Raw genomic sequence first — 26,366 nt, 5'->3', positions numbered from 1 at the left:
TGTATATTATGCAAGATATGAATATTCCCTGCATCTTATCAGTGCATTGCTTACTGGGTCATTGTATTTGTCTGAACACATTGTGTGGCTTCAGTAGCTGCATAAGAGAGGTTCCATTCAACCAGTAAATGGGAAGTTTGTGGTAACCTTGAATGTTCAACTTGTGGTGGAATCGGGATTTATTGTGGTATTCAGAAATTCATTCTGTATTTTTTCAGAATATGTATAAAACATGTAATTAATGTTTACATCATGCAGTCAAAAGAAAAATGTTGTTTGGTGGGGGCCAAAAATTGGGATTATTTCGATGGTCCTTTTGAAGGGTGAAGATTCAGTTTGGGGCTTTTTACATACTTTTGGAAAGAAGAGAAAGGAAATTCTTTCTTTCAGTATTAAAAAAAGTGGCTTTTTATGAAGTGGACTGTGGCCTGTGTAGGCCCCCCTCCAGTAAAACATGATTGGATGGAAGCTCTATAGTCACTTCAAGAAGTTATAACTTTTGCTCTCATAAGTAGTTATTATTTGTATACTCTAGATCTTTGTTCGTTATCATCATAATGGAAAGACAGATGTTACTGTTCATTACAAATTTTTTTGAGCAAAGGTATTCTGATTGGTTTAGTTAGTGATTTGTGCTTGGAAGAGTTGCTGTTATCAGTGAATTTTCTTGATATGATTCGAATTTCTCAGCAGCCCCAGAGAGTCTCCCAGACACAGGCAAACTGACCTGTGGTGTCCGAGGCCAAGTAGTGCGAAGACAACTCACTCATCCATCTCTCCTTCCCATCCACTACCTCCCATCAGTGGAACAACCCCACCTGTTAGCCCTAGACATTCTTTTTCCAGCATCGAACGGGGTATACCTTTGAATGTGAGGGATGAAAGGTTTTCATCAGCAGGGCCAGGACCAGACCCTTTTGTTAGTGCTCCTGTGGATAGTGGAAGGGGAAGCTTCAACAGCATTCAGGGTACCCCACAATCAGGTCTAGGCCAAGTCCCACAAATTGTTCCACCAATCCAAGAACAGCACAACAGTAAGTCCCACCTCTTATTTTAAATATTTATTGCTCACTCACAAAAATATACATGTAAGTGCTTGTAAAAGTTAGACTACTTCATACATTGTTAAAGTACATGTACTTGTAAAAGTTTTTGAAATATTTCCTTGTAGACAAACCCACAGGGCTTGTGAATGGCAACTTTCTTCCCAAGTCTCCAAGCTGTGTTCAACGGGACCATGATGAAACTACACAAGCTGTCTTACAAGTAGTCTTCCCACCCTATACGACCTCTACCCATGGCCTATCAAGGCCTACTACACCAGAGCAACAAGATCTGCCCAGGTAATTCTCAAATATTTGATACTTTTTCATCTCCAATAATGCTTTCAGCTATATGAGCAACTTCAAAAAGAAACTACTGAAAGTAAACCATTTTGTAATGGTATCTAAACATTTCTCCAAGTTATCTTAACTACATGAACATGGAATGTCCCAACTAACATGCTTGCACTTACATGTTTTTAACATGGGGGTGTAGACATGTGATAGCCTTTCAAATCTGTGGCCTCATGGCATTGGGCACATGGCATGTTCCCTGAACCTCTCTGATGCTGATTTATGAGGTATTTGTGGATAAAACTGATGCTTTCCCAGGAATTATGTGAGAACTTACTTGATGACCCAGGGTGAAAGAATTGAAAAGCATTGTAATAAGGGAATAAATATGTGCTTGGCCAGTCTTAAACATGAGTTTAAGACCAGCTCAGGAGAATGGACACAACTACTACCCGAGCCGTTGCGTCCATTCTCCTGAGTGGGTTGTAAACATTAGGCTAAGATAAATACCTTTTTCAGTCGGAGAGTCATATGAAGGCAATATTTGATGGATCTCCAGTGATTTTTTTCTAGAAGTTGACTTTCATGTCCCCGAACACCTTCATGCATTGGTATATTCCTTGCTTACTTGTCTAAAAGAATTGCCATGTACAGACTTGGCGTGCACGTGGCGTGCACATGGACTCTTGACCAATCAAAATCAATTAAACTGTCTCCTATCCAGGTGCCAGCACACAATTTATTCTGCAGGCATTATCAAATGTTAATACACAGTCAAGTTGCACATTGTTGAATAGGGAGACTGTCAGAGGTATTTACATGTATAAATACCTATTATAACAATATGTATATGGGACGTGAAAGACATCAAATGAAGTACATCCAACTAGATAAGAGATTTGTTTTAGCCCCTTACGAGCATGTTTGTAGATTTTCTCTGCTTCACTCAAATTCCCTATTTCTGCAAATTCGTGTAGTGTGTTTAATTTCTATGTTGACAAATCCAAGAGAAGGCAGTAAATGCAGTGGCACGGTGCTGTGTACATGTACATGCATGTTCTTAAGCTTGACACGCACATGCATTTGGCATGTCACAACACCCTATTGGTTAGAGAGGCATGCAGCATGCGAGCACTACCTTTCCATGAGTGTTGAGTAGTGTTGCACAAATCCAGAATTTTTGGGGTCAATTCCAGTTCCATCTTGTAATCCAATTCCTCTTGGAATCGACTCCCAATTTTACTGTAAGGTATTATCCCTGCATAATGTGCATCTATTTGAAGAGGTCATGTGCACAGATCTCTTAGGTTTACCCTCAACAGATCATCAAGACAAAAACCTTTTTCTAGTTAAAAAAGCAAGTTTTACACCCTGGAAGTTGCACACAGAAATCCAGCTTGTAGGTATAAAAGCCGAAGTAGCTCCTCCTAACCACTTGCACTCCTTGTAAGGCTTGTATTGGTTTGGCTAAAATTGACTATTGAGTAAAAATGAAATGAACATTAATATACCTTAAATAAAGTTCAAATCCCCACATGCGGGAGCCTTCAGAGAACTACGGTTAGGTCTGCCAGCCCCCGTGTCAAAATGCAAGTAATCAGTCAACAAAAATAAGATTTTATTTTTCCAATGTTTTTCCATACCTGCAGTTTAAACCACTTGCTCCAAATCTCAATTCACCAGTGCTACTAGCAATAGTAGACATGTGGTCACTGGTTAACATACATGTACATGCTACTTTCTTACTTAAATGGCCTCATACCAGCTACTTCGTAAATATTCACAGCCATTAGTCTCTGTCCCAGTTGTGACTCGTTAGGAATCTGTGGACATTTTTGCAAGGGTTTGAACTTGGAAGAGTCCGCTCATGCAAATGTGTGTTTGCAGGGGTGGAAAGCCTTAGTGGCATTGCTGTCTTTTTAAAAATCCATTCGTTACTGACTTCAAAGATTATGTTCGCACCTCTTTGTCTTCTGTGATTACAAGTTGGGGGGGCTTATGTGTGTACCAACTGGGAATAAATGTGTGATCAGTGAATAGCATCAATACGGTCCAGCTTCCAACTTTATCTTTTCACAACTCAAAGACCATAAGAACCGTGTGACACATTTTGAAGGCAAAAGTGTGTAACTGAATGGTATAAGGACTCAGTTAAAAGTAATAAATAAATAAATAAATGAAGACAACAGGGAATATGGTGGCACGAATACTACATTCAGTATTTTATTTACAATTTGTACAATGCCTCAAAGCGTGAGAGAATTTATATTCATACAAATAAAAAAAAATTGAATGTAGTAAGGTCTTGATGTCTACCAGATTGTTAAGCATCCAGATAGTCTTTTGTGTACGTAATCCAACTAGTAGATGGTTCAGGTCCGAGGAAAGTTGTGAATTTCTTGGAGTTGAAACGCATTCCACACCTTACTAAAACTTCCGTAATTATCACTACTCCATCAACGTCTGATTCTGAGGAAGAATCTGATTCAGCTACAGATGCTCAATTAGGTATAGGGGTTGTAATACCCAACATACTTCCAGGAGTGAGTGATGAAAGTACTTCATTTCTAACACCGAGGAGACGTAAGCTTCCTGAGGTTCCTCCAAGTATACTGAGGCGATCACAAAGATCAACAAAAGGCTTCCATAGCAACCCTTTTAAGGAGCCACGTCCAGTCCTCACTGGATAACAGTTGCATAAGGAATGAGCTGTTGATTTTACTTCAATTTAATTCACTCGTAGTGCTCGTTAACCTTCCAGTGAAATTTTGCTCCAACTTTTCTGCTTCACCCATGTTGTGGACTTTTGGTAATGCCTTTCCCTGTAGTGATTCTATGTTTTATAACTTGATTTTCATGAAGTAAAATAGACTACGTTGTGCATCAAGCCTATTGTCATGTTTGAGGTGTCAAATATTTTTGGCTGTACTGTGACCTTCAATTTTCATCTCTTTCAATAGATTTTGTACCAATTTTACAGCAAGTCCTTTTTGTTTTAAAAAATTGGTGGATGAATACATCGAAACTCATTGAAGTCACATTGATGACTTGCTTCAGGAATACTCATTTCTGCAATGGATTGCCTATTCCGGAAATTGCAAAATACATGTGTATTATGTTACAATCTTCAAGGAGAGATGTTGTCTGAGGAGATAATTCTCTATCCTCTAGTGATAAAGTAGAGGCAGACTTTTTCCCTTTTTTTCCTTTGCAGTTTGTGATAAGATAGTCCTTATACCACTCGGTTACAAGTGAATTTTGCAAAATAAACATCTGAAATGTAAAATTAAGGGGCTAATAATCAGAACTGATCAAACAGAACGACAAATTTGACAAAGAATAATTTCTAAGGATGCTAGCCTTTATTTTTTTGTGTAAGAATCATGAAATGTGGTGCGTGATGTTACTACATCAATGGTAAAGAAAACACAGCATACAGCCTAGCACTGTAAGGTGGGGCATCTGGTGTCTGTTGATCGTGTGAGTGTGGGGCCTACTGAGGTGTTAAAAATGCATGGCCAATAGTACACGCAGTGTGTGGCGCCTGCAGACAATTCAAAGCGGCGCTCAGTTAAGCAGTTGTTCGCTTAACGGTGTTGTTTGAGTCATTGAATCGGTCTGATTGATGCTGCATCCTAAAGGTTTCGTCCTGGACATACAAGTTGGGCCAAATATTCTTAATTGTTCAAAGCGTCATGGACTTGAATTTATGGGAATGGAAGTGATCATGTCTGAAAATCAGTTCCGCAAAAAAAAAATAAAATGGAATCGTTAATCTGATTTCAAAATTGGAATTGATTCTACCCAATTCCAGGATGGATTTGCCCAAGCCTAGTGTTCTGCCACTGCAGTTATGGCTTTAATTCTGGGTGTCGAATTACATTCTATTCTTCCTTTTTCCCCCTGAATAAACTAAGCTCTGTATATGTTGAATGGCTAAAAATGCAGAGTCACCTATCAGAGAAATTTTCTGCTTAAGAAAAGAAAAAGGAAGCGAGCATTTAATGGAAAGACTTTTAAAATCTCGCTGCGCATTATATTCTCAGCTCTTTCATGACAGTATGTACAGTGGTACATGCATGCTGTTTGATAGTATTGTTATCTTGTTATTTCATCTAGGGTATTACATGTTACTTCACTTTCAATGTGGAGCTGATCAGTATTGGAGCATCTACCCAAGTAATTTCCACAATGAAATAGGAAGGGAAATTCCATTTCTGAAACTCTTTTCAAGAACAGGGAGGAATTTGTTCCATATCTTCCTGTTTCAATTGCCCTAGAAAATAGTCCACAGTTCAACTTTGTATATGTTATTGGTTCAGGTTTTGATCTTTAAAAAGAAAAAAGTGCTTAAAGGAAATAGACTCTAACTTTGCTTTCACTTCCACTGAAACACTAACCCATTTGTTGTGAATTTTTCTTAGTATGCTTTTCAGGGACAGATACCATTGTTCACCTGAAACAGTTTTTGAAGTGCCAAAAAAGTATTGTGAGAAAGAGTCAACAGATTCCAAGAAAAATCAAGTGACAGTGTATTGATTTGGCCTCAGCTGCTGAAAAAGTTTGTTACTTGATGTATTCAGTGGATTTGAAGGGCAGATAACTAACTGCTGATGTATTCTGGTAAATTACAGAGTGTTAAAGTTCACTTGAGTTTCTTACAGTGCAGTCCTTTGTGGAGATAGTAATATTGCCCAGTTTGGTATTATTCCCTCACTGGTTGTGTACTAAAGGTTTGACACTAACTGCTGGACATCCATAGTCCCTATACATGTACATTTAAACATGTACTAGCCTTCTGTGCTTGTTCTGTTCTCCCAAAAGCCTTGCCAATTTGGTGTTTTTGCATTCCTAGGTATTTCAGTTTGATTGAGAATGCTATTAGTCCATCCATGATAGCACCTCTCAGCAAGGAATGCATGAAGGGTATCCAACGCTTCATTCCCAAGCATCTCAAAGTAGAACATCTCATCCACTGTTTAAAAGATGTCAGTGATGTAAGTTGTCGTTATACATTGCTTTATAAAGGAAAAGCCTGAAACAAATGAAAATAAGCTTCCCATTTAAGCTCATAAGGTCTTTTCAGTTTCTCAGTGGATCATGTTGTTTTGATCATACAATTGACAAAATGGGAGATAATTAACATTGGGCTAAAATATCTAGGTTGATTACGGGTACAGTATCCTTAGAAATCAAAGGTACGTTGTCCTTAGAAATGCTTATCAAAATCTTCATCTCGGAATTTGCTGTGTCCATTTTTTTTCCCAAGAATGCCTTTACAATTATATTTAAACCTTGAGTTTTAGGACATTTTAAAACTTAAAAGATGCAGCAAAAAGGCACTTTAGTTCCACACAAACACACCTTGCAGCATTGCAGTATTGTTGGCTGTAATAAAAGAGAGGTTTTGAAAAAAACAAACAGAACCAGAAAAAGCATGAACTAGTCTTTATTCTTGTGTCTATTCTGTAATTGCACAGGAGGTCCAGTCTTGTTACACCAGGAGTATACGGCAGGCTATCATGGATTATATTCTGAAAGACCCTGCAGAAAGAGAGCGACTTGGAATTCCCTTACCAGAGAAACTCTCTCACTCTGCTGGCAGGCTGTGGTTTCCATGGCAACAGGCCGTTCTTGAAGCAAAGAGTTTCATGGCAACACAGCTCTACATCACCCACCCTGTCATGACCAGTATACTCTATCTCTGGGAAACTAAGTGAGCATAACAGTGTTGAATAGGTTTTACATCCAACTTTAAACATCAGACTCATTCTGAAGTGTTGAATTTTCATTAAAATGTCCAGGAAAGTCCTCAGAAAATATGTTGGTGTTGGGAAAATCGTACATTACTTTAAATGGAAATTTTGTAGTACATCTCATTGATTATGATAAACTTCCCTGGACAAAGAAATGTTATGATTTATGTCTTTTTCTACTGCTGGTCCCAGGGAGTGGAACAAAATTCCTTCATGTACATGTATCTCAGTTTTCAGTAAACTTCTCAAGATTTTTTTCTGTTTTTTTGCCTTTGTAGCTCTGCGCAGCTGCTCTTTTTTCCTTTACTTTGTTTACTTATAGTACAGCACTATGATTTTACTAAAGGCACTATATACCACACACAGTGCTAATAAATATTGTTATTGTATTATTATTATCATTATTAATATGTTCCCTTTTTAAGGCAACACTTTCAGATGAACCTCAAGTTAAGCTATTTTTAGAACAGAAATAATGCTGTATCCGTTAAGTTGTGCATCATAGTATGGTAAAATAGAGTAAATATGTACTAAGTTGCCAAACAGTTTAGGTTGTAATGCTGAATAGCATACATGTTCCTCCTGCATTCATGATTCTGCCTGGTTATTTAGCAGTTGTAGGAGAGGTATTGATGTGAAATACTCAAGAGCAAACAGTTGGCAAGTAGGCATTTGTGATGCTAGACATATGGCATAAGTGATGATGTGGGGGTGTTGGAGTGGATTATTTATCCCCTACAAATTTTGAAGCTGCCAATTCATGAAACACTTGATGAAGAACAAACAAGTGGAACATGTTAACAGTGAATTTTGTCTGGGTGCTTTGTAAGGGTTATGCAAGTGCAGAGGAGAACTTTGATTACTAATTGAGGGCGCTACTGCAAAGACTTTAGGCTTTGGTCACTTACCAGTACATGTTGATTTTTTTGCCACTGAAAAGCTTCGCTGACTATCCAAATTTGAACCATAAAGGCCTTATTAATATTTAACTGCAGCTGAACAAAACCAACAATGATTGTTTTGACTTTTGTTGTATTGTTGACAAGAGTTGCGAGTTTCTAAGTAGTTATTTTACTGTTTATGGGACAGATTTAGTAATAAAAAAAAATTGTGATTGGCCATTCATGACAAGTTTTTCTGATGTGATTGTAAAGTCACAACATTTTTTTCCTAATTCCCTTTTCCTTTTTACCAATTACATTCATGTAGTTGAGCAAATTTCACAGTCATCGAAAAAGAAAAAGTATACTCTGTTGTGATATTTAAAATGTGGCCACTTTTAAAACTTAGCCATTAGAAGTGATAGAGTGTTAGTTATTTTTGGTTCTAAATTTGTTTAGAGTTCTACAATTATACTATTGCCATGGGGGTGGTACCCACATTGGAATTCTATACTTACATACATAGTGCCCATATTAGCTCGAGGTAACTACCTAATGTATAATTTTAATTACAGGATTTGCCCTTTAATACCCAATGTATATTCATAAATTTTATATTCACTGTATACTCAGTACTTGTTCAAGAGCTTGTGAAAAAATTCACAAGCTTACAGCTGCTACATGTATATGCAAATTGGAGTGGCCAGCCAACCCCAGCAAGCTTGGTGGTAGAGTGGTTTAGATGTGTGCACTAGTAAGGAGGAGGTCATGGGTAGGAGTCCCACCTAAGTAAGTTTGTGAATTTTTTCACAAGCTCTCGGACAGGCACTGAGTATACAGTGTTTATGAACAGGAATGTACATGTGTTTCTTCATATGGTGTGGTTTCTGTTCTTTTTCTCTACAGATACTTCAGTTTCCGATTAATTGATACTTCTGGTCTGAAAGAGGTCATGCCACTCAGTATGGATGCATTCCTCGGTCATGTTAAGGCCTCTAGTCTTAGAGGAAGAGAAGTTTTACTTAATGACTGGATAGCAGACTGTTCCGCCATTGTTGAAAGGAATCGGGATGAGATAGAACGATGGATGCCCAATGATGAGGTGAGATGTGCATTTCCAAATCCAGTATTGAGTGATTTTTCTGGGGTGTCGGTGTTGCATCCTTGATAGAGCGTAAAGGCATACATTTATATTTGTAAGTGTGTTGTAAATTTTATCAAAAAGACATCTCAGCACGGATTCAGTTCATCAGTGCATAAGCCAGCCATGGAAGAAGTTAGTGCACCATAAATTAATCAAAGTGTTAATAGATTGATAATCAATTGAACTAATCAGTCAGTATTATATTAGCCAGGTAATCAGTCAGTGGTTTAGTCATTTGAGTTATTCAGTTAAGAATTGATCAATCAGTCATTCAGCTGGTGAGTTGGTCAGACAGTCAGTCATCAAACTTGTCATGGTATACATCATTTGATCATCATTTGATTTTTACATGTAATAATTGTTTTTGTCCTACATTTACAAGGTTGCTCGGATGGACCATATGGATCACTTCTTCTCCTCAGTGGCTACTCTAATGTCTGTATGTCTCCGAGACGGTGTAAAGAAGTCTGTCTTTGATCTGTGTGAGTGGTTGGAGCAGTACCAAGATGGCAATGACTATGTTGGGGAATACATGCAGACATCATTAAGATTACCTGTATTACCACAGCCATTCACAATATTCATGGTATGTATTATGTTTAAATGTAGAATTACTTGTCATACTATGATGTCAGTAACAAGAAACAGTTCTGAAATTTCTTGTGACCAAGCAATGAAATTTGTGGAGGGGGCTTATATGAATGCCAAACACTGCTGATGACACCAACCAATTTGGCTGTCTGACCCATAACTTAGCACAGAAATCCAAACTATCGTTATAAGATGCTTTATAACATCTACAGAAAGTTGCACCTTCTACTCACTTCTAAGCAGGACGTCATGGGTTCAAGACCAATTGGCCAATGAATTTTTTTCGCAAGTTCTCGGTCGAGCACTGAGTATAGTGTGCTTGTAAATTTTGTAATTAAAAATTAACGTCTCTCTGATGCAAGGTACATCTTGAAATAGTTTGCATTACCCACCGCTACATCTGACGTGGACCGGCTAGCCCACCCTGGCAGGGTTGGTGGTCGAGTGGTTAAGACGTCTGTACTAGTAAGCAGGCAGTTGTGGGTTCGAGACCCACCTGAGTTAAGCTTGTGAATTTTCTTTGCAAGAATATGATTTGAACCTTTCCCCATAGGAGATAAATATTTGAAAGTCTCTTCCTCCTAATTACATGTACACTGTATATAAAATAAACTTATTAAAAAATGACAAAACTTCTCAAAGTATTTCATTCTCACTCTTCTCGTCTTTTCTTCTTTTTCTTCTCTTATTTACTTTTCTTCTTTTTCCCTTCATTTATTTACAAGATTTATAGGTCTTCTGCTTTCAACCTACCCTAAACAGTCACCAAACATTCAATCATAGCTCCACCTTCTTGGACTGATGGCCAGCATGGTGAACTTAGTTCCTCTCTGCAAACTGTACATGTGCCAGTTAGAGCTTTGTCTACTAGCCTTCTACACACCAAAATGGGATTCCATCAACCTCCCTGTCTCCATAACAGACTTCATCTGCCCCCATCTTTAGTGGTGGCTGGTGAAGAGCCACCTCTCTTCCCTAGTTCCCTTCACCAAAACAGAGCTGGAAGCAATCATAACGGATGCTTCGAGCCTCGGCTGGGGAGTCACCCTTCCTCGGCTTCAAGAACCTGGGGGAGCATCGGCAATGTGGGACCTCCAGTTCTGAGGGAGTCACATGAATGTCTTGGAAGTCCAGGTTGCATTCAATGCTCTGAAGTCCTTCCGTTCAAGCATTCTAGGCAAAAGCATCCTCATACGCTCGGACAACTCCACAATGGTATCGTATATCAATTGTCAGGGGCCACACGTTCTCTTTGGCTTTGCCTCCTGATAAGACAAATGTTCCTGTGGGCTCAGGATCACAACGTCGATCTCTAGGCAACCCAAATACTGGATGTCGAAAACTTCATTGCAGATGCCCTCTCCTGTGGGAACATCCGTTTGACGGAGTGGACTCCTTGCACTGGCGTGGTCCAACAGGTCGTCAACAAGATCGGAAGACCGAACATCGACCTGTTCGTTTTGGTTGAGAATACCCAACTTCTGGAGTTATGCACCAGATACTACCACCCGCAGGCTGGGCAACGAATGCTCTCCAGATCAGCTGGGAAGGGATGTTGGCCTACGCCTTCTCTCCAACATTCCTGGTGCCAGCAATATTATCCAAGATTGAACGGGAGTGGTGCTGAGTTCTTCTCATTCCTCCCTTTTGGCCGCGCCAGCCTTGGTTCCCACAACTAACCAGGCTCCTCGTGCAGATGCCAATTATCCTTCCTGCCATACCAGACCTACTCTACCACCCAACGTTGAGCATGCTTTACCATCATCCGGCGTCCCTACACCTGTTCTACTGGCCATTGTTAAACAATCCCGCTCAGTAGGACTTTCAGAGATGAGCTGCCTCCAGAAGTAGACGCCAATCTACTTGCATCATCCACAACAACAGACTATGACAATTTACTACATGGTGTACAGAACGAGGTCTTACTCTGATCTAAATTTCTGTGACTGTGGTGGCTGACTTCTTCATGCATCTGTTCAAGTCAGACCTACAAATGTCAACCATCTGGAACTACCGTTCTGCTATTGCAGCTGTTCACGACGGTTTTCCTGATGGTTTGACTGTCTTCGACACTGCTGCCCTCAAACACTCCCCCCAAGAGATGTTTCTTCAGCGCCCTCCTACCAAAAGGTTAACCCCTTGATGGCGGGATTTTTTTACTACACCCTGCCTGCTGACTGGGATTAATTTCCCAGTTTCGCTAACGGCAACCGCAGACACCGAGCTTGGCCATCAGGCCTTATCTGCCAAGTTTGCTGGGTCACACACTGCACACAGCCCGGCTCTGTGTGGCCATGATTCATGCTGGGATATTTGGATCCCATCCAACGTAATACCAGGCACTCGGCACTTGCGTTGCCCACGCAACAACACTAACTACCTAATGACGCTCGGTCACAGTGGAGAGTGCAGTGCCTGCTAAGTTCACATGGTCTATGCTACTAGCAGTTACTACCTCACATGGATTCAGCGAACTGAAAGTGTTACCCACTGCTGATGGCCACATCTGATGGGAACCCTATGGTGTCCAGCTCATTTTGGCACTGGGATTCCTCACCAAGAATCAGTTTGTGTCCTTCCATCCTTCTGATATTTTTGTGCCAGACATTACCTTAAATGGTACCTAGCTAGGACTAGAAAACTCAGAGATAAAGCTGTAGTTCTTCATTACTACAATAAAGCCATATTGAGTGGGGACTAGAGGCACTACAGCCAGGTGGGCAGTTTCAGGCATCAAATTTGCCAAGGCAGACTGGCCAAATTCCCTGGACAATCGGACTCGACACCTTTTCAGAGCTCACAACATCTGGGCAGTCTCGATCTCATGGGCCTATTTCCAAGTCATTGCAGTGGAAGAAATATGTAAGACCTGGTCAACATTCACCACATGCTACCCCACCAATGTTTTAGAAAGAGACTCCTCACAGGGAAGAGCTATCCTGATATTGGTCATGGCATTGCAAAAAGACTCTTCAGCACAGCGGACCACCACTGGAACTAACTAACAGCTTCATGATCTGGTGAGTCCGCACTATAGTACCTGAGGATTATATCCTCCTCTGACACACTCTCTGGACACAGTTTGTCCTTGCCGCACCCCCAGGATCAATACTACTCTGCATATTTAGTGACTGTTGGGATAGGTTGAAAGGAGAAGACTCCTCCCCCACAGGAACGTGGGAGATGTCAGGTATTGAATACCTACCCCAAACAGTCACCTCCCTCCCATCCTTCCCCACTTTTCGCTAGGATGGTTTAATACTGAAAAAGAACAATGAACGTGGCAGCCGTTCCGCTATGCATCATGGGACTAGAGGGCATACTACAGTTGATCAAATTTTTAGTGATGGAATCATACACAAAGGAAATTTGCATATTTAGTGACTGTTTGGAATAGATAATCAATAGCAGACCTTTCCCACATTCCTGTGGTGAAGGAAATACTTTTATGTTCATTTGGATTCACAAAATTATTTTTAATGGAAAATAAATAAAAGAAATGAACTAAAACACTGAACAGTGAGTAACTTTTTCTTGGTTGCATTACACAATGTTTTCTTACATAAAAGAAATTGCCTTTTTGTTCCAAGGGGCAGCACAGAGGGGAACTTCATAAATTCCACGCATGAACCTAATTTCCTTTCTTGTGTCATTTCTGGAACACACAACATAACATTTGAAGGGCCTGGCACGTTTACCTGTTGAGGGTGTATCTGCAGGGAAATGTCTTCCTGACAGTCTACCAGGACCAGGAAGATGGCATGGTTTACCTCTAGATTGATATACAGGCAGGTTTGGTACACTGGACTTGAATATTTCACTAACTAATGAAGATCTGAATGCCAAGTACTTGTCAGACCCACCCAGTTCCTTGTGCACAAGATAGGTATCACAAGGCAGATATCAAGCAGGAAGAACAACATCATCTTGTACCACTCAGTGGACTTACTGACCGACCGACGGGATGAGCAATTTGGTCTGTGATGTCCACACTCTTCGTCCCCTCGTTGTAATCTTGTACACACTGGGGTTTTTTGATGGGGTTGTTGTCGCAATATGTAGCATAAGCTGCCTGAATGGATATCAGTGTTTTCACCTGGTTATGCATTGTCTGCGAGGCTGTACATGTCACATTGAGACTATTAGTGTTGTGACCATTATTGAAATTGTGAGCAATGGTTAGTATTTTGTGTGCCTTGCTGGTGTTGTCAGCCATGCATTGAATCACCACATTGCTCTCAGGACTTGCACATATTTCTCCAGTGATTATGTTTTCCATTGTTAGGACAGGTCCTGTTGTAGGCTTGGGCATAAATTGCAAAGTTTTGATGAGGTATGGTCTACCACAGTTCCTACATGTGTGTCAGCATTGCAATGCATCAACTGAGGAAGAACCATGGCTACGTAGCTGTTCCACGTGTAATAGAGATGTGGTGAAAATATCATTGGTGCCTAGTTCAGCATCATGCCTTAGATGGCTGCGGATGGAGGGGACTAATGCTGAGATTCTTGCACCACGAGTCCCTAGCCAAGTGAGGAGGCTGGCTGACTGTCCATGTGGGCTTTGGCCTACTCTGAAGACTGTACCGTCCCCCAGCACCCAGATGTGCTGAAGTCCTGTAACAGATTGAACGAAGACAGGCAACAGCAGGTGTCTGGGGGAAGGTGGGGGGGGGTAATGGGCAAGACATGCTAATAGCTGGAAGCTAGATTTCCTTTGGTCTAATGTATAGGTTAACTGCTAGTTACTTCCAATGGCCCAGGTGTTGTTAAGGGCGGCGGAAGTAGCAGTGCCTATTCGAAAGCCATGGCAGCTCAACCGCACAGGGGACATGCCTAGACCCTCTGGGCGGGACTGAAACATGCAATTATTGGTAAGTGGTGAGCTATCAAAGTGAACAAAAAATGGGCCTGAGATTGAGCGTTCACTGGGCAGAGCATGGAGTCGCGCTGCCTGTAAAAGTGCTGATCCACCGAATCACCTCGTTGGTCTGTCTTAGAAAATCATCCCTGCCTGCTTTCCATCCATAAAGGTGACAACATTGTATTTTAAAATCCATGAGCAGCCCCCCCCCGACTTAGTAGGTGCGGTGAACTCCCCCCACCCACAGGAACCCCCCAAAAAGCAAGCAAAAAGGCAGCACCAAAGAGTGCACCCTCATTATTGGATGACGTGGTGGCACTGAGGACATTACATATTTTCTCTTAGAGGATAGTTGTGATGGGTCGTCTTGTATCAGGCTTATGCAGAGATGCCAACTTGTACGATTTAGATGTAATTTTTACGATTTGTTTAGTCCATTTACCACTGTATGATCCAGACCAAAATTTTTACGATTTCCAACTCGAAGGTACAAAACTGTACAGTTGTGTATAAACTCAATGTAAGCTAGCACGGAGCCGGCCTTGTAATGCGCACGTCAGAAATGTGTTGCTGGGTTCCTGCAGTGGTGCATACAGGTTGCATGAGTTTCGGCAGAAACCAGCGTCGTTGAATCATTCGTTCGCCCACATTAACGCTATAGTAAACGGGGGTGAATAGGCACTATTGCACTTCAAATGCAATGTGACTGTGTACGTCCATGCATTGTACATGTACTGATATCATACACACGTGTGTCAAACATCATAAACGTGCTAAAGTTGACTGGAGTGGAGGACTTTCGAGGATTTGATTCTTGGATATTTGGTGAGCAACTGGAGTTGTTTTGCACTGTGGCAACAAGTGAGCAGAAATTCAGGGACGAATACACCACAAAAATGGGCCTTTGTTGCCAAGTCTTGTCATGGAGAAGGTTATGTGTTTTGCAATGCATGTAACTGTGACATGATAAATATTGCCCACGCTGGATCTTACAACACACGAAGCACATTAGTTAGACCAAAAAAATAGCTCTGCTTCTGATTAAGTAGGGTCAGTAGGTAAGGATTTTTGACAATTTTTTGTGCTGATTGAATGGGACGAAGGTTGCCAAAAATTGCCACAAAAAGTGATTAAAATAAAAAATATTATCAGCATTAATTACAATTCACACTTGTACGATGCTAGTCACGTAAATGCAAGCGTTCTTACGTGAAAAGAAGTTGTTGATAGGTGTTTGTTTTGAAAGAAAAGGCAACAGGATTTTAAGAATGTAAAAAAAAAATTTCTAATTTGCCGCTGAAAAGTTTTGGGGTTGTGCTGAAAAATTTGAGTCGGTTGGGAAACTGGAACTGGAAGTGTGATAGGATTACCCTTTTTCATTTTGAAAAGTTGGCATCCCTGGTTATGGTTTAATCTGTGACACCTTTTCCTAAGCTTACGGATGAGAAAATTGATCGTGGGATCCGGCTAATCATTAACTTTGTGCACGTGAGCTACTGCTGCAAGGTGCGTACCCATTGTGGAGGGGGCCAAATCTTGACAGATAAGCAGTGAAAGCCATATGGTGACTACTTGGTGCTGGCCACAAAAGCAGGAGACTAGCTTGGTGTCTGAATTGCTTGAACTGTTCTACCACCCTGTTGTATGCTGTCCATGTGCTGTTGGAAAATGAAGCCCCAGCAGAGGTATTGTTTCCATGTTCAGAAACTCCACAAAACTGTTGGGACTTCAGAGTTGCGGCTGGCTGCCCATGGGGCTAGTTCCCTGAACTGTGGCATCTGTAAGCAGTACAGGGCATAACTTCTTATTTATTTTTTTGAGGGCCAGAGTTAAATTTTGTTGGACTAACTGTAGGTTAGGGTTGTCCCTAGCTATGCTCGACCTGTTGAAGCCTAGCCTAAACCCTGATGCGAATCTGATGCTCAAGTTTTGCCGCCTTAATATTTGGATAGGTATTTAGTAAGGGTAACAATGTCGCTATTAAAGTTAACAGTAGAGTGTGCCAGACAACACAGACATTGGGTCCCAGTTGAACAAGTGAAGTTCACAACCGAGGGGCCAGCATAACCTAGATTTGGGGACCCATCATGCCGCCTTGCTTGCTATGTTGGTGAATAGTACATGGTCCAAGCAGGGCAAGTGCTGCATCTGTGCTCCCTGGTTGATGTGTCTGCCTAGCTGTGCTGTTTGACTTGTGTTGCCATCAAGCCTGTGGTACCTGTTGGATAAAGTGCAGACTGCATGATATTGACAGAGTTGCTTGCATCGCAGGCCAAGCTGTACCAGCCGTGATTATACTCGTGCCTCCAACACGGGCAGCTATGCTGGCTTGGAGTGGTCGCAGACCTAGTTTTTGTTGGGCCGACACTATGCCGCTCCCTATTTGCAAGGTAGCCACCATGGCCGGCGGTGCTGTCATTGGCTGTCTTGCTTCTACTGGTGGTGTGCCCGCCGTGTACGGCGCCGAGTTTTTGGCAACCAGCACAGTGGGTTCGTCTGTTCCATGCCTGGTCTCAGACAATGTTGATGTGTGTTAAGAGCCCCAGGTCTTACGGTGACGGAGGGAACAGCTAGGTCAGGTTTCTGATATGTTCATGTCTTCTGATGATGTCCTGATTTCGGTGCCTGTCATCAGAGGGTGTTCCGCAACTGGGCCGCTAGGGTCTTTGTGACCAAAGTGGCTGTGCGTGCCAGGTACAACAGTTTCAAAGTGCTCAAACTTGCCTTACGTTTTCTGCCTTGGTTCCTCGTGTCTTGTGATGCAGACCGGTGTGATGAAAATCTGAAAATGGCCCCAGGGTGATGAAAGATTTGCAAAAATGCCGCTTTTTGGAGCAACCTACATGTAGCTTGGCTGTTGCAATGAGAAGAAAGGCAGAATGCGTGCGGAAGATTAATGGTGTGCCGTACAACAAATGCCGTGAGTGGTGGACCGCCATATCTAACAATCCGTAGGATTTGATTCCCCATTGAAACATCTGTCCCTCCTCCCCTGGCCAAAGGCACTTTCTGGCGGCCAATCAAAATTTTCGATGTTTTAAATTCCGATTTTTTTCTTAATTGTTTCGAGCCACCACCCGGCCCCAATTTTGATTAAAAAAACCCGATTTTTGCTCATTTAGTTAATATTGTATAGTATGGATGTAGCGGAAATGTTCAATGTCGCCCCACAACCGCACATGCAAATCCCAGTTACGGCGCTCCCTGATAGGCCAGTAATGTTCTTCTGGCTCTTTTTTTGCATCCGTGGCTGCTTTTCCATTGGTTATGTACATTTAGTTTTGTTACAGTGCTCTCGTTTACAGCACTTTCCTGTCTAAATAGCATGCCAGGTGAAAACGTGCAAAATATTAATCTGTGATTTCTGTATTAATTACCGGTATGCAGAAGCACTTTAGCTGAAATGGATTGCCTTCAAAGACTGCCCTTCACTTGGGAGCTTGGTGATGGTCCAACAGAAGATTAGGTTTCAGTAACCCCTGAAAATATGTGCATTGAGACCTTGGAATAAATACATGTACATGAAATTGAAATATATATCTATGCATGAAGAACAGTCTAACTTTGTTAAATAAGTCCTGAAAATACCTAGTTTCTTGTTTTTGAGTTATCAAAGTTTGGAATGTATCATTTTGTTGCAGGGGTCACTGCTTCTCCACCTTTCCACATCGTTCTTACTTTTTCTATTTGTAGGGCCTACTAAATGCATGCATGTCCTTGTGTTTTTGTATGTGTGCTTCCATCACACATCTTGTTTGATATGATGTAAGTTGCTTATTTGTGTGAAAACCAGCAGAGTTTGAAAAGTACCACTTGTGACGGTCCTTTTATATGTGATTCCCTGCACCTTCATCTGCAAATACTGATGAAGAAAATTATACAATTCAGATGATACATACATGTGATCGCCGTCAGATTATGCCATGTACATGTATGCTGTACAGTGCTGATGTGTCTACTGTACCTAACCTGTGCATTTTGGTTTTATGCTGGTAACATTGGTGTCAGCATTATCTTTGTTTCTATTTGTTTGTTTTGTTTATGATTCCTGTTTGTTTTTTTGTTGGGTTTATTTGGTGTGCGTTTTGTTTTTACTTTTGTTTTTAGTTTACGTCAGCATACATATTATAATTTAATTTGGCCTCCCAGGGACCCAACATGGCTGATACCCTCTGCAGCTTCACCCCATCGTTTGAGAAGACAACAGAGCTCTTTCATGAGGCTATTTACGTCATGGTCCGCAGCTCACAGGGACTGCCTAGAGTGGAGACAGTCCTCTTTGAAAAGGTGAACAATCTGGCTGAAAAGAGCATCAGTACAGTCAGGGAGGGGGAGGAGCTAGTAGAGATTGCTAAGAGCCGGATCCAGAAGGTTGTTATGAGCAACAGTCATGGACCTAGCAGGTGAGTGATGCAGAGATGTTGACAGTGATGATAATGAAAATAGCCATGATGACTTTGGCAATTACAGTGAAGGAATGGTTGCATAGTCAGTAAACTGTACATATGTGTTCATGAAGTAGTGAACCTGTGCATACATCAATGCTGTCAGTCCCCTTAACCAGGGCCTGTGCATAAGTTTCACACTGTCTTCCATCTTTGTCCATATACTACCTCTAAAGTACCTGTATCTTTGACTACGTTGCAATAATTAGAAAATATTAGTATAGAAAATATTAGTAATTTGTCCAGGCTCTGGATGCTATGTTAGGACAGCTGATTATTTGTAGTAATTTGCTTGCTTGTTTCTGTTATTATTTCTTTTTTCAAGATTGATTCCATAAAATTTAGTGATGTAGACTTGTGAAGCCATGAAAGTCATGATTTGTTGCAGCCACATTCCTAAATGTACATTGTCAGAGTACTTTGGAGACATGGAAAGGTTTCCTTTGCTTGGTAGGTAGAGTATTTACACCATGTAATGCACCTTTATCCAGTCACAATCTTCACTGAGGATTTGGCAATAAACATTGTTCATTTTCCTCACAAGGTACAAGTCCATCTACAAGCCTTATGCCTACCTTTTGAGTCATGACTCTGATATCAGAGTGGAGAAATTTGTCAGTCGGGAGCAGCATCTTCGAGACTATGTACGAGAGATAGAGAAACTCAAAGCTATGGCCAAAGAGATAGCATCATTGCCGGTATATGTGCCAATGCATGTATTCCTACTGAACTGTAATGACATTAATAGTGTAAGTTCTCAACCAAATATGTTCTCTGGTATTGTTCTACACTAAAAAGTATAGTTAGGGTGTGAAGAGAAAGATTAATCAAATGCTTTAAAATTCCCCCTCTGAAATTCAGTCAACAGCAGCTTACCATGTATTCTTTGCAATGTAGATTATTTTTCTTATGTTCTGAGGGCCCTCCTCTGCACAACTGCTGGCTTAGCACAATTACTGCATAGTTGGCTGGCATTAGACATTATCGGATTTGTCATTTATGCACTTTAAGATGGAGATCATTTGAAAGAAGAGTTGCAGTAGTGAGCCATTTCCTCTGCTAACTGTAAACAAATGTTTACCCATAAGCACTTTTCTTAAAATCCATTGTGAAGAACATTTATTTGTTCAGGAAATGGTCCACCTGATTTTGGCAAATGGTCGCATTTGTATAGTAGAATTTGCAAAATTTTGTATGTGTGTGTGTTCTAGTGGCTGATAGCTCGAGCTGATGACCTTGCAAACATCATGATTACCAAGATTGTTAACACCAGCCGCAAGTTCAACCGTGACATCTGCTCTCAGTATGACAACATTGTCAGGAAGATTACTCAACAATCAGAGTCCACACACCAGCTCGTCTCCCTGCAGGAATATGTGGATGGATTGTGGGTTGGGGAGCTGTTACAGCTGAAGGTACATATGAAGCTTCAAATTTCTTATAGAGTACAAGGTGTGATGTCATTTTGAACTAGGAAGTGTAGTGCAAACAAATAGAGCATGCGCATAATAGTTTACGTGCTGGTTTGTGCGCTAGTGCCTTGTGCATGTGACATATTCACTTTGGTACTCTGCAGTCATTTGCAAAGTTTAGGACCACCCATACAAAATAAACCAATCAATCATGGCAACTTACATGTATTTTCAATGTGTAACCTTAGTATCTTGGTTAAACAGCTATTTGACTACATTTCCATGATTTGAAATGTTAAAGTCTAATATTCAGTGCTCCCTCCTTTATTTCTGATTACTCAGACTGGCGTTTTTTTACCCATGCTGCCTTACAGATAAAATGTCAAGACCTGCCTTTGCAACAAAATTGATACAAATGGGCGCATAGCACTACTCCAATGTTATCACTACTGTAAAGAACATCTTATGGCATGTTCTTCATAGAATGGACAAAAATGAAACTCCAAATGCTATTTTTTTTAAAACTTCTAAAATAGTGACTTTGATCATGTAAAATACAAATTAGCACCTTCACATTTATAAAAATGATTATTTTGGGATAATTAGGCATAATGTGTACATTTGGTTGGCTACCAGTGCAAATCAAGTGAATTCCTTTGAAGTTTTACTTCAAAGTGTGTTGCACCAGAGGACTTGATTTCAAAACTCTCTCAAGAAGAAGAAGAATTCAGTGTATTTTTCAACTGATGTATTTTAAAGCACCTAATAATTAACTTCAAAAACAAATAAGCCATGAAGAAAGAGCACAAATTTGACATTGAGAAATGTTTGGCTGTCTTTATTCTCTTACCGTTTATAATCACTGTCAATATACCAGCATAACTGCCATGTATTTTACCTATCAACCACTGAGAATTATCCTTAAGTTTGGCTGCATCAAAAATGTATAAAGAGTACGATATGTTTGTTAATGTCATATTTGACAGAATTTTGATGACGTTCAAGAATTTTGACAAAAAATGTGTGATGTTTCAGAATGCTGTCATATGTAGTGCTTGAAAATTCCATGCACGATGTTCATTTTGCCGTTTATTTTGGAGATATCCCTGCTGAAATTTCATTAAATTGTTAACTCTGTGCATAGATTTTCATCATGAATCGTATTTTATGGCTCGGACATCATTGTTTTTCATACGTCATTCAATATGACCAATTTTCTTTCGAGAAACCTTGATCCTAAGAGAAAAATCCTGGAGTGTCGCCATTCCGTGGAGGGGCTCATGAATATCGATTGAAAAAGAGGGCGCACTATCTGGGTTGTCAAAGGTCAAACAGGCCATGATGCAGCAAAACATTCCTTTTTTTGTATGTACATTTACAAAGTCTAGGGAGGGTCGAGTATCTTTTGACAGTATCAAGTACATCTAGAGCTTGACCTCTTAAAAAAAAAAGACATATGAATTCAAGATTCTTTCTGTTCAGTCACTGCAGTCATTTGCAAGAATTTTATGGGTATTTCCGTCAATGGGCCTGCGTTCCTTTGTCTCATCACATAATTACACAACATGTTTACTACTGTGGTCCATAACATGAAAGTAGTGCTACATGTATTAGCCCATTTAAATGAAAATTTTTGCCAAGACAGGTCTTGTATGGCATTTATCTTTACTGCAGCATTGGTAAAAAAGCCAGTAAGTCAGGTTCAAATAGCCCCAAAAGTGACCCTCCATCAAGAGGGCTCTTCTGAATGTCAAAGTAGCAAGGGGGCTGGTTGCAGCAAGACTACCATGCACAATGCCACTTCAAAATTTGAAAGAGATGGCTCATTTTTTAACCAGAAAAGGTGTGGTCGTCCAAGAAAAACTAACCGTCAAGAAGACCATGTGCTCCAGTGAATTATTGTGAAGGATCTCTGGATCTGGGTGGTCTTAAACTTTTGCAAATGAGTGAAAGTCATTTTAACAATATTTGATGAAAACATGACATGAAACTTGAAAGTCTCCTGCATTCACATACCCCTGCCCAGCCTACATAAGTAAATTTCCCATGTGCCTGTTACAGTTCGCTGAAAGACCTGATTATGCGCGCTGCCCCTTGACCGTCTTCAATGCACTGCGGTCCCGCTGCCATGTCCATCCTTCTTTTCTCAGCCCCTATCGTTTATGGACGTGTCTTTTATGGCATTTTTTGAGTTTGACTTGATTCCTGTTACGAAATAAAGAGTGATTTCTTATCTTTTGGGAATTAAAGAGTGCTTATTTTTATTTTTCGTTCTTTGCATGCTGTGTTTTTTGTGGTTCTTTTGTACCCCTTTCTTTCTGTGCATCATATATAGGTTTGGTGTGACCTACTGTGATGCGTTGTGTGGGGTATGGCCGTTGACCTTTGTTCTCTATTGTGTTGCGTGCATTCGAATAACAATGGCCCAACGCTATATGGGTCCGGCCGCGGTGCGGGGCATGGGGGGTGCGCCGGTCCTTTGTGGTGCGGTTTTGCATTATCAGATAAGCGGCTTCAATGAGGAGAGACCCAGTGGAGTGAATAGACGGGGGTTGAGCGTGCTATGCCGCAACAATACCCTGATCGCTGATGACCATTACCGGAATTGATTAGGCTGAGCGAACGGTTCGGTAACAATGCCCTTGATCACTGATGACAACTCCACTCACCTACCTACCGTGCCGAGTGTGCTGGACAACTTTACTACCCTTGGTCATTGGTGCCCACTCCACACGCCTATAGATTGGGTTGAGTGTGCTGTGCCGCAACAATGCCCTTGATCATGATTGTCAGGGAAAAAAGACCTGTTCCTTTCTCTGTGCCGCAGGTTCCGGGCATTGCTACCTACAGCATCCCCGAACGACTCTTCCAACTGATGGCTCAGTGGGGCTCGTAGGTCAACTGTCTGCCGTCTGCCCCGGGTCCCTCACCAGTTCCTGCTCACCGGGCGGCACCCGCTTGGAAGTCGGGCCAGTCAACTCCCTCCAAGCAGGCAATGGGTTCCACAGTAGGTTCACCACGCTCCACTGCTTCTGCCACGGGCGAGTCAGTAATGCAGCATGGTGCTCAGCCTCCCCTTGCCTCGGATGATGGTCCCCTTTCTGGACTGCTACGTCACCGGGGCTTCCGTCCACACCCCATCTGCAACTCTGGCCTGCAGATGGACTCCAGTCATGAGGCCACCGATCCTGATCTGGGACGCTCCTTGCAGGAGATGACCGACCACTCGGGGGACCCCCGCCAGGTCCTTCCCCCAACAGTCCCCACCTCCAGCTCCCCCGCACCGGTGAAGACTAAGAAGCACAAGGCCAAGTCATCTTCCTCGGCCTCTTCATCATCCAAGGCCAAGAAGAGACGCTACTCCGATCTGGGTCCACCTCCATGGATGGTGACCCTCCAGTCCCTCTCCAAGGCCTTCACTTTTCTCGCCCGCAAGATAGACTCTAAGCCTCAGCCAGCAGTGAGGGCACCCGACCCGGATCCCCTCCCGGCCGTCCCTCCTCCCTTGCAAGGGGTGTTGTCGAAGACCGAGGCGACTTCTATTCTTCAACCAGAACCGTCTCCCCAGCAAGACCCGGCTCCGGAGCAGGTCCCAGTTCATGGTGACTCTCTCCATTTGGAACACAGCTCAGTTCTCCCTTCTGCTGGTTTTTGGCCTCTCCTTCAAGGATGATGACATTGACTCTGTTGCTGGTCTGACTCAGCTGGAGGGCCGCCTCCGCCTTCTTGAGCGCGACATGATCCACGTTCTTGGGCTCCCGTCGTCTGATTTCTACCTTGGTCCCTCTTCCATCAGATGTGCGCAATCACCTTCTGTGGTGGACCATCAACGAGCACTTGTCGACTGGTCGTCCCTTCATTCCCCCGAGACCGAATGCCATGGTGATGACGGACGCGCTGCTTTTTAGATGGGGAGCCTCCCTTCCTCCATTCCAAGCATCCAGGGTTTGGGACTCTTCCTTTCGCATCAAACACATCAACCTGCTGGAACTTCAGGCAGTGTTCAATGCCCTTTGCCACTTCCAGCAGCATTTAGAAGGCTTCTCTTTTCAAATCCAGAGCGACAACTCCACAGTGGTGGCATACATCAACCACCCAGGTGGCACTCGCTCCCCTCAACTCTGCACCCTTACATGGCAGATCTTCATGTGGGCAAGCAATCAGGGGATCGCCCTCCAGGCCGTTCACATAGCAGGAACAACCAACAGCATAGCAGACGCTCTCCCGCGGGGCACTGTCCACCCGACGGAGTGGACTCTTCATCCGGGCGTGGTCAGCCAGATCAAGTGTCCCTACATCGAACTCTTCGCATCGGTTGACAATACTCATCTTCCGACGTTCTGCTCCAAGTTTCCTCACCTGTGATCATTGGCGACGAACACTCTACGGATCAACTGGTCCAGCTTTGTGGGATACGCCTTTCCCCCAATCTTCCTCGTTCCACGGGTCATACCCAAGATAGAACAAGAGCCATGTCGGATCCTCCTCATCGCCTCGTTCTGGCCTCGCCAACTGTGGTTCCCGAGACTGACAATGCTCCTGGTTTGATGACCGCTGGTCCTTCCGCCCAGGGTGGACATTCTTCGTCAACCCAGGTCAGGGGCCCTCCGTCCAGCACCGGGCACTCTTCGCTTGATGTGCTTGGTATTGTCCAATGATCTTTCAAAGCGTCAGGCCTTTCTGCGGATGCTGCATCCATGGCAGCCCAGGGATGATGACTGTCCACCCGTAAGATTTACAACAGTCAACTGCAACATCTTACTAGATGGTGCGACGGCCACGATATTTCTCCAACCACAGCTTCTGTGAGTTCTCTCGCAGGTTTCTTCATATATTTGTTTCACTCGGGCCTCCAAATTGCCACAATCCAAATCTGGATTTCCTTCTAGTTGTTGGTAAGAGTGTTATTTTTGTGTTCTTTTCTTCGGTTTTTCTTGTGTGTGTATGCTGTAGGTGCTTGCTGTCGGTACTATGAGGTTCATCCCAGCTGTGCTCGTGACAATTCTACTGATAAATATGAGGCCTTCGCCAACTGAATTCAGGGGGTCGCTGTCGGTATCCATCATACTCCCTTGTTTCTCTGGCTACTACTAGACAAGGAAAAAAGCCTCGCCGTCAGCCAGGGGATCCCCCAGGATCTGGAAAGACCCCCCTGGTTCATTCGGCCCCATGGAGCTGATGGGGAATCTCCGTGGTTAACTGAGGAAGACTGCTTGAGCACGGGCACCACCAGCATCTGGTATGGCCCTGTCTCCTTGGTCTAGTGCTGGCCTGCTATGCCAAGCAGGATTCTTGAGTGAGTGGCCCATTGGACGTTTCCCTGCGCTGGTCCATCCATCAAGTTCACCACACCTTCCAACCTCCATGGCCCAGAGGAATCTACGTGGCACTTCAGCGTGTGTACCCCTGGTCCATTGCACTCAGTTTACCCAAACAGTCACTAAATATGAATCGCTGTCCTCCATCACTAGCACAATGCAGACAGCAACATTTGAGACCTCTGTTTGCCGTATGACGCTCCGTCGTCCACCCATTCAGGCCTACTGGGGCATCTAGGCGTGCAGTAGACACTACACTCCACTAGGCTGCCCTGTATTTTCGAAGGGGCCTCTGGTGAATGCGAGCCAAGGTCACGCATCCTCATCGCAGACCATGACTCGAACAACAGCCCCTATCGCTATGCTACGCATCAGTCCACCAGCTGGCACCCGAGACTTCTGTGCAGGGGGCACCTAGGTGGAAAATAGAGAAGTGTGCTATCTTGGTGTCCTCCCTCCATTCTCTGGGGCCATCGCGGTGAATACGACTCTAGACTACGTACGACCAGCCTACCGTGTGCGATCTTCTCACCACCCTTGCCTCTTCCCGAAGGCCAGCAGTAGATGAGTCCATGCCTCACCTGCAAACACCCCCCCATGACCACTGCACGCCTGAGC

The 26,366-nt window shown here is 42.6% G+C and overlaps 1 protein-coding gene across 14 annotated transcripts in view; it reads left to right on the top strand.

Moving 5' to 3' along the window:
* The window catches only part of LOC110983937 (dynein axonemal heavy chain 3-like), a 187,943-nt gene that overhangs the window by 34,270 nt on the left and 127,307 nt on the right, over positions 1-26,366 (top strand). For 13 of the 14 annotated variants that reach the window (XM_087136035.1, XM_087136030.1, XM_087136027.1 and 10 more), the window contains exons 5-13: positions 691-1,034; positions 1,172-1,343; positions 6,193-6,334; positions 6,818-7,053; positions 8,881-9,076; positions 9,501-9,704; positions 18,723-18,976; positions 19,563-19,767; positions 20,230-20,433. In XM_087136035.1, the coding sequence (XP_086992161.1) occupies positions 691-1,034; positions 1,172-1,343; positions 6,193-6,334; positions 6,818-7,053; positions 8,881-9,076; positions 9,501-9,704; positions 18,723-18,976; positions 19,563-19,767; positions 20,230-20,433 (1,957 nt within the window). The remainder of the gene's footprint in view (positions 1-690; positions 1,035-1,171; positions 1,344-6,192; positions 6,335-6,817; positions 7,054-8,880; positions 9,077-9,500; positions 9,705-18,722; positions 18,977-19,562; positions 19,768-20,229; positions 20,434-26,366) is intronic. The other variant, XM_087136025.1, reaches the window with a different exon arrangement.

This window comes from Acanthaster planci, linkage group LG04 (assembly GCF_054643075.1).
Source record: "Acanthaster planci isolate LZ-2023a linkage group LG04, COTS_SCS, whole genome shotgun sequence".
NCBI classification, from domain to species: domain Eukaryota; kingdom Metazoa; phylum Echinodermata; class Asteroidea; order Valvatida; family Acanthasteridae; genus Acanthaster; species Acanthaster planci.
Note: the sequence above shows the minus strand (reverse complement) of the source record. Positions and strands in the feature narration are given on the sequence as shown.